This window comes from Parasteatoda tepidariorum, chromosome 9, assembly GCF_982258835.1.
Source record: "Parasteatoda tepidariorum strain Cologne lab strain chromosome 9, Ptep-v5.0, whole genome shotgun sequence".
Taxonomy (NCBI): Eukaryota; Metazoa; Arthropoda; class Arachnida; order Araneae; family Theridiidae; genus Parasteatoda; species Parasteatoda tepidariorum.
Genome location: NC_141763.1, coordinates 46,555,180 through 46,564,996, shown reverse-complemented (window position 1 = coordinate 46,564,996; position 9,817 = coordinate 46,555,180). Strand labels below are relative to the sequence as shown.

General features: G+C 29.7%; 1 protein-coding gene and 1 pseudogene across 1 annotated transcript; both read right to left on the bottom strand.

Annotated features, from left to right (window-relative positions):
* Positions 1-6,409: 6,409 nt before the first annotated feature.
* LOC147804028 (uncharacterized) lies at positions 6,410-7,549 on the bottom strand (annotated as a pseudogene).
* Positions 7,550-8,397, bottom strand: LOC147804027 (uncharacterized). Its single transcript, XM_087151719.1, has one exon. The coding sequence runs from the start codon at positions 8,395-8,397 to the stop codon at positions 7,573-7,575; it is 825 nt and encodes a 274-aa protein (XP_087007845.1). The 3' UTR covers positions 7,550-7,572.
* Between the last annotated feature and the right edge of the window lie 1,420 nt (positions 8,398-9,817).

Here is a 9,817-nt window from a genome sequence, read left to right as displayed (position 1 = left end):
TGAACATCTTTATAAGGTAAGATAAAGATAAACATCTTAATTGCTGTTTCTAAGAATTCCTTTCATCGAAGTATGAAGGTCTTTTTCACAGATTATGTATTGATTAGTTGAAGAATCTATTGCAAATTCCTTTAATGTAATTAAAGAATGTTAGGCTGTTTTTGAGAAACATCATTAGTTGGTTTACTAAATTAGACTGTAATAATATCATCTAAAAATATAAATTAAATAACTTCAATCCTCTTTTTTAAACTATTTTTTTGAAAAATAATGCAAACAATTTTCAAATTTACATAACATGAGAAGGACACGAAGAAAATTAAAAACATTCTACATATTTAATTAATGAAATTAATGCATGCTTTTGATTTCATACAAAAAATCAATTACGGGTGTCCATTAGGGGGAGGGACTCATGCTTTTGTTTATTTTCCCATTGTTTTAAATTAACAAAAGATAATATGCGCAGTCTTAGTTCTATCTAGGTCATCGATCTATAGAAGTTAGGTACTTTAAATCAGAAAGTCATTTCTCAAATATTTGTTTCACTTTTGGTAGCTAATTTTTGTAGCAGATTCGAATTGTGAGTGATCTTTATTCCAATTCATCAATGAGAAAAATTCCTTAACGTATGTAACGGGGATCACATTGAAAGAAATTTTACAACTAAAGGGCAAAAGGTAAGGTGTAGTTTGAAAGACAGAAAATGAAAAAAAAAATATTAAAAATAGTGAGCTCAAAGAAAAAAGAAAGCAAAATTATAGAAATGCTTATTTTTTAAGAGGAAAGAAGATCAACTTTTCCCTAACCCATTATATATTTAGTTTAGCATTTATTATATATTTTAAGAAAACGACGCTTTTGGAGTATTAAAGCGACAGCAAAAACATTCCACAAAAGAATTTTATAAAAGTACTTGCCGATGAGCAGACCTCGTGCGTTCTCCAGAGGTGGTATCCACTCTTTCAGGACCACCACAATGGGTGAGATACCGTTGGTCATGTTAAATTGGACACTAGATGGCAGCACCGGGACTCTATTTGGATGCTAAAGTGCACTAGGAATTTAATTTTGCCGGAAATGCCAAGAGCCAATAAGGCACTCCAGGGATCTTTTACATGCCGCATAATCATACGTCATGGCCGCTGAGGATTTTCTGCATCCCAAAAATCCAGTGTCTGGGTCGGGGATTGAACCTGCAGATTTGGGCTCAGAAGGCCGACGACAAACCAACTGCGCCACCCAGCCACATTTTGTAAAAGTTAAACTTACATAATCACAAAATTTTACAAGGCTTACATAAGTAACAAAATAATGAAATATATGTTTCCTTACATTGTATTACAGAAATGCATGGTTGTTATCAACGATATATTAGTTTGGGTTTTAAAAAAATACAACTGTTTCCAAGCTTTTATTTAACAGATATCTTGTTTCTTTTGTCTTTTTTTAAATAATGCTTAATTGTTAGTTTCATTTTTTATTTAAAGTTTTAAAACTGATTTTATAATTATTTTTAAGTGTCCATTATATCATGACACATACATGTGTACAATTGCAAGGACAAGTCTCAAATAGCTATATACCACGTCAAGAAGTAAATGTACATTGCAAAAAATTTCTTATCAAATTACGGTAAAAATTACCGGTACTCAGAATATCGATACTTTTCACCGTAAAATCCATTTTCCTTGAACTTGTTATGGAACAATAAATCTGAAATACCGCAATTTTTACAGTGAAATTTACCGTAAAATCTCTAAATCACTCAAATTAAAAAAATATTACTAGGAAATTTAGGATAGAAAATTTTTTTGGATTAGATATTACGGATAAATCTTCCAAAGTGCTGGTACTTATTCAGTTATTTGATAACGGATTTTTTACAGAGTGGTTAAATGAGAAGGCAAATAAAAAAAATTAGGAATGGCAGGATGTTATTATGAAAGTAATTTCATGAGATCGAAAATCAAGAAACCTTTGAAACGTGATCATTGATACATTACGAACTCAACACGGTAATCTTGTTCTGAATTCGTAAAAGAAAAGAAACTGCAATTACCGTTCACTGGGAGCAATATGCCGTAAGATGTCGATGCAGGATATGGCCTCCATGGAGGGTGAGGATTCTATTTGTCGTGTGCTGCTTTGCTCAACATTATCTACCAGCTGTTCGGGTAATTTATTCCATTATCTGTAGAGCACGGATGAGGGAGTCCTTGGTTTTGAAAATATTACTGTAACAAGAACTAGAGATTTTACTCTTCATTGGTGAATTCTATTGTAACAGCAACAAGTCTAAGCATTTTAATGAATATCTAGTCATCATAATCTAGTATAATATGATGAAAGTACCAAATTTCCAGGCAATCGTCTACACTTATCTTAAATGACCTGCTTGCAAGATATTTTTAAAAATAAACTTGGTTCTGCTTCTAATTTTTTTTATAAAGATTAAAAAAGCAAAAACTTAATTCTGCTAAATAAAAGAAAAATTAAACATAAAATGTAAATGTATTGTTCCTTAATTTTGCTTTTACTGAGATTTGATAAAGTTTTGCTCTTCAGTTATTGTTTGCTGGAATTTATACATTATGGTTAGTTTCAAAGCATTTGTAAAAAATCACGTCTGTAACTTACATACAAAAAGTAAATAATAGATGTCTAACATTATTGAAACTATTCCAAGAAAATAAATTGAAAACATTACGTAAATGCGGTAATAATCCTTTTTATATTTATATGCAATGAATCGATTTTATGTATCTTCTTCCACTCCATTGAAAAATTTAAGTTGAGTTTCTAGAAATGGTACATTTGACAAAATAAATCTCCAATTACCATAAAGCAGAATGCATGTGTTTCATTTTAGAAGCTATCATTTTCATTGAGAGTATTAGTCAACGTAAAGAAAGGACACTATACTTGGTATGTTTCCATCTGCAATAAAAATAAATGTCGAATATATCCTCAAAAGTTTGGATAAGTATCAAATATATTTTGATGATATTCATGATATTCCTCTTTGATCTATGAAATATAAAATCATTTTAATAACAAAAAACATACCAAATTTGAAATTTCAGAAATACTTTCAATTTTTTCAACAGTTTAAAAGACTACTCTGTACAATAAAAATAAATGTCGAATACTTGCTCAAAATTTTGGATAGGAATTCCTCTTTGAGCTATGAAATAGAAAAACATTTTTATAACAAAAAAAATACTAAATTTGAAATTTTAGGAATACTTTCAATTTTTCCAACAGTTTAAAAGACTACTCAGTACAAAACTCCAGATTAAATTATAGTAAAAAGCACCAAAACTTAGGGTACTTGTGTCAAAATATATTTTACGGTAAAATGTATTTTCACAGCAAAATATTATACCGTATTCCTTATAACAGTAGTGTGACTCAGGGATTTTCAGGTAAATATTATAGTAAAAATTGTGGTATAGTAGATTTTGTGTACCAGCGCACTTTTCCAGTAGAAATAGATTTTACCGTAAAAATTACCGGCAATCTGATTGCATGTACTTTATGATTAAACTAAATCTGGAGTTTTTACAGTGTAGAATAATTAAACACATAAAAAAAATTTACCCAAAAAATTAATTTATAACCATAAAAAATATACTATGATCTGAACAAAAAATGGTTCTATTTCACTAGAAATAAAAATATACAACTGAATATCGAAAAAAATAGACTCGAATTTAAAAGCATTACACAGATGCTGCTTGCATGAATTGTACATTACAGAGTATGATATCAAAATTATATTTTATTTAAACATTAAAATTCCTTGACATGCTCTGTTAATACGGAAAGTATAAAATTATCATATTTGTGTCTAACAACATGTAAAATACATTTTTGGAAAATCATTTATCACTTCTTTAATATCTTAGATAAATCTATACTTTAATTTTCGTTGTTAATCATTCATTTACAATCAGCGTGATAAATCTTTTTCAAAGAAACATAGAAAGTGTTAGAATATTCTTAATTCCGAAAATTTTCCAACAAAGACTCACTTCTATTTCCCGCATTCATTAACAAACAATCGCGTGCATTAACTATAATGAAAATGAATAAGCTTTCATCAATCATAGCTTAATAATCGCTAATTTCGTCTTATAAGTTCTTTTTAAAACATGGACCCGAACTTAGCTTCAGTTGCAAATCATTATACTTACTATTACAAACATATTTCTTAATATGGATTATAACTAATTGAAAGTTAATGTAACGAACACAAATTGCTAATATATATGCTTTCAGAAATGTTTAGATAAAAAATTTCTCTGAATGCTAACTCTACAGATAATTAATTCATCCATGATAGTAAATTTTACTTAAACCAATTACAATGTTAGTTTAGTATGAAAAAAATTATCATGGATAAAAAATTCTAGTAAAATTACAATACTGTATAGTAATGATATTTCTGAAAAACATTTCATAATTCTGGATAATAAAATTGAAATATGCAGTATTTAAACCATTCATTTTGTAATCTTTCCATTCGTTATGGTAACGGTTGAGTCGGAAAATCTGCTATTCAAAATTATAGCTCTTGTTACCATACTTTTTGTAATACTGTCATTTATTTTACTATTTATTTAGTAACTTTTCAGCCCATTGATTTCTGTTTTTTTTTGCCAAATAGAATTGTAATGAATTGTTTACACTTCAATGGTTTATTTAAAATGGTGGTTTAATTAAATGGTTGATAAGTGTTAGGTGACGGCTAATTATTAATTTTCATAATATGTTTCTCGGGTTGAATGATGCTTTCAAGTGTTTCAGAAAGGCTATACTCGTATAGATCAGGCTGTGGTGTTTGCTGCAAGTATTTTTTATGAAGGTGGGAGATTTATATATTAATCCACTTAAATATATGGGTTGCTTTGTAAATACAAAAATAAATAAAAATACTCTTTTCAGTTTAAAACACACAAATGCAACAAAAATATGCAACCAGTGTTACTACATCCCACTACACCCACCCTTCTGAATGGTTAGCAGAGCTATAATATCGCATGAAAGCCCCTAGTATCTTGTACAGGAATTTTCAATTTTTTTATTATGAAGAAATTATGAAGGTAGATTCCAGTAAATACTTATTGTAAACTGCGCTTGTGAAGAATTGAAAGTCTAATGATACATCAAAACAATAATTACTTTATTTTAGAAACAATGACCGTTGTACAACAGGAAAAAAACGAATATAACTAGGATCAGGAATACATGATAGAGATTAAGAGATGAGACGCCTATGATAGAGATTCGAATATTTATTGTAAATTTCGATAACAGTCTGACTGAAGGCAACCCCTCCCGGCCTAACGACAAAAATTAAAATTCTAAAGTGCTTGGACTGTTCCCAGTGGACAGCTAGAAGTATGGGAAGAGATCCATAGATGGCGATTCATCAAAAGATAAAATCGCCAAATACAAAGCCATTTCCAAGTAATTAATTTTAAATTTAAAGTAATTTGGCTATAGCTCAATAGCCGAAAAGACCGTGAGAAATAATATTACTCTGCAACTAAAGCATATCTGTGGTAAGAGAAATAAAGTAAATTAAGGAGTAAAAAGTGGTAAATAGATTTTGTTTGATTTAGTAGCGATAGTGAATTAATGAGTTTTACATTTGCTTTGAATTAAAAAGTTAGCCGTCACATTGATTGTTAAGGGGAATCGGTACCCAAAAAATTATTTTGATAAATTTTAACTTATTTCATTAAAGTTTTACAATTTATATTCAGTCAGCAAACATCATACAATAATCTTCTAAAAAAAATTTAATTTTATAAGTATATTTTTAAAAAATTTAAATTTTCTTAAAATTTTTTAATTTTTTTAAAACGCTACTTCTTCTTCAATTTTAATAGTCTGCTTTTGAAATTTTCTGAACACATTCGATAAGGAACCAGTAATATTAAATAGTATGGAATAAGCATTATTTTCATTTGTTAAATTTTTCTAGCATTTATCGTGAAAATTTAGCAAAAAATCGGAAATTTTTCAACGTTTTCCACTTTAAAATCCAATATAAAATTTTCTACACATCATACACATTATTCCATACTATTTATTATTAACAATGCACTTCTTAACACTGTGTGAAAATTTGAGAGTTTTAAGTCAAATAGAAAAAAAGCCTTAGTGTTTCAAAGAGATACAAGTATCGAAAAAAATAAAGTTGAGAAAAACTCATTTAAAGTAAAGAAATACAAAGTAAATGCACTTTTAATGCTCAGATTGTAATGAAATTTGGAAATATTTTAAATTGTGTTGTTTGTTTTCCTTATTCACAACTTTAAAAAAATATTCCTTGTAGTTTAGAAATTATCAAGTAAAATGAGTTGTAAACAAACACGTAAAATCAGAATGTTTTAATGCATAATGCAAATATTTTGTTTACATATTATCATAACATAAAATCACCTATATTCCTACATTATAAGCTGAATATATGGGTCAAAAATAACAGAAAGTCAAAGAAAATAAGCTATATAACATATTTTTTAAATATCCTATTTTATATGTATGTAACATATTTCACTAAAACATTGAAATTAACTTTCGTTCTCAGTAACTACTATACTAGCTTAAAAAAATCCAGCTTTATACATAGGTCCTTCTTTTTTTTTCATTGCCCTATCTCTTATGATACGAGCAATTTTGATTTTCTTTTGTGCAAGTTTATAAGTCAACATTTGTTTACGTTTTCTGAAATATATTCGCCGCTCATCTTTTCTTACTGCAAACATGTGAGCTATCTTGTTAGAGGACAGCAAGTTTTCCTCGTGTGAATTTTGTAATTTCGCTAATGTTCCGGCATTAAATTCAAAAATTGCATCTGCAACAGCAATTTCAACTCTATGTAATGATGCAGAATTTTGTTTGGAGCATTTACTCCAAATTACATTGTGTAGACTTTCATTAGCGTTCTGAGTAGAGCAGCGGATGCAACGTAATAAAAGTTCATCCGAAGCAAGTCTCTGATAGATCGGCAAAATTTTTGCTAGATGGATCTCGTTTATCGGAGTACCAACATTTTTGTGTGGCTTCCTGGCACCTCATTTCGTGCAATAGCAGCATTGTAAAAACACCAGCTGTTTTTGTCAGACGGGCATTTTGAATGACGTGGTTTATCATCTGTCGATATCGCATGGAAAAGAGTTGCATAAACTGCAGTCTTCATACCTGTCACATCACCTTTATTGGAACGGATAGCATTTCCATAATACTTTGTCAGTTTTTTTATGACAGGTTCAGACAAACTGCCACGTTTTTTCCCACCTAGATTAACGCCTTTACTACGCCACTCTTGAACACACTTTCGAAGAGCCGTGCCAAGTCTCTTGCTCACATGATTAATGCACTCTTCTTTTTTTATCTCACAATCCTTGCCATAAACTTGACTTTCATTGAGTGCATTGAAAGTCTTAGAGTCCCCATCAGAAAGTAATGTTGTATATCGGAAACCTTTATCTGGGGACCTTTTCCACAGCAGAAGAGCAGCATTTACTTCCATTGCGCCAGAAGATCCAATGTGATTTAAACTACAGTTTTTTTATGCCCTTCATACCACACAAAATATTCAGGGCTATTTTCCCCAAGTTCTCCCTTTGTAAGTTCACAAGAAGCACAACGCTTTGACATGACGACGTAGTCAAGCACATAGCCAGTCAAAATGTCGATGACACAGCCAACGCCTACATTGGATTTGTGCCCTCGAGTCAACCACGTACCATCAAATGATACACTTATATCCACAACAGGAACATTTGGAGAATTATATGCAGCTTTCACTTTTTTGCCAACGTCCAATAATAATTTATTGGTGGAATTTACTGATTCAGAAAGAATGTTCTGCTTGTGGCAGTTGAAAGTTCTGCTAGACATTCCATGCATGTTCATGTAAGTGCAAAATGTCTCCATTACATTATAACCTTTACCCATGTTGAGTAAAGTTTTCACTACTCGAACATTGATGTCAAACATTTTTGTTTGTTCATCAATTCGTTTTGATGAATAAGCATCACACTTTAAACCATCACAATCATCACAAACAATTTTTAAGTTTTGTGAAAATCCACTTCGATTTCCAAGTTCTAAGTGGATCGAAGAACTTTCACATGAGCTACATTTTAGTCCAATCAAAAGTGCAGACAACTGTTTGAGATCAAGAAACACATAATGGGGTGATTCAGAATCTACTTTTAGTTTTTTGCAAGGCAAAGAACTAGATGAAGGGGATTCTAATTCAGAAATCCTTGTAATAACATCAGGAATATTGTTCTGTTTACTTTTTTTGGTCTTACTCCATCTACTGATTATATTATTTGCACACGCTTTACTGGCTCTTTTCTTACGAGGCATGTTTATAATAAAAATATATATTTACAAGTAAAAAAACTAATAGAAACAACGAATAATGATGACTAACTATCAAATAAACAAAATACGATAGTTTTGGTTTTGAAAAAAACCGTTTGTGTTTGAAAATTAAATTTAGAATAAAAATAAGCAGTCAAATCAAATGTAAACAGAAGATGTAGTGGAAGAAACGATAGCTCTTCATTTCAGTTCGTTTTTTTTAAACAAGCTTAGAAAACCAGAAAATAAATATAAACAATGCTGAAAGAGCCTGTCAAAATATGTTTCAGAAAAATGTACTTTCGGTTTCTAAATACTGTGAGCTGCTATCAAAACTCCTGTCATAACTTTTTTTCTAGTAGAGATAATGCTCTGAAATTTTTAACATGGATTTTTAAGATTCCATTTAACACTTTAAAATAAAATTTCAAAAATCGATTTTTTGATGATATTTTGGGTACTGTGTCCTTAAGAGAATGAAATATTTATATTTGCATAATATAAAATATAAATATGTAATAAAAATTAAATATTTATTTCAATTTAAATAAAATTAGATTAAGAATAATTCAAAAATGAAATTCTGGAAATAAAAGAAATTTAAAAAGCTAGGAAGTATGCGAGGCGGCCTACTGTGGCGATGTATATTTAAAGCAACTGTACATCACAGAAGTATTTTAGTTTGTATATGCTCTATAGTTATTATTCAATAAACGTCTAATTATAGTTTTATAGTATGCAAAAATAGCTAATTATTGTTTCCAAATTCTCTTAAAAACAATTATGTGTGTGACATGCTTTATTATATATACAGTGGAAACGGTTCTTTTTTTAAAATTATTTGATTTCATTCGACTTTGTTAGTTTCTTTTCACATGATTTTTCTATATTTTAATATTTTATAAGAAAAAAAATATACTTGAAATAAACTCAGTTGAGTGACATCCCATTATCAGAAGGAATTGACATTGCCGCCTTGAAATTGCCCTCCTCAGAAGGACAAAGGCTTATTGTGCCAATACCAGTTTTCTTCACCTTGGACTCAGGGCTCAGTTTAGTGTGGAACCCCCAACGTTTAGTCAAGAAGCATGCTTGGTACTTATTTTATGGACCCATTGAAGAATGAAATTTGTCCGGTCCAAAGAAAAATGTGTCCAATTTGTCTGAAAGCTACCTCTTTAAAAAACTATATAGAAATAATCAATTTGTATTTGTAATAATGTTCATCACACTACGCTTCATATTATTATGAAAATGTAAAAGCCATATTTTAAAAATTTGAAAAGAAAAAAAATGCTTGTAATCCCTTCGTTGAAATGAATTTGTAAATCCTTATCCACTTCATGCAATAGGTTAAGGCAAAATTAAATATTTAAACACGTCTTGAATAAATTCTGACAATTTTTTTTTATAATGAGAATAT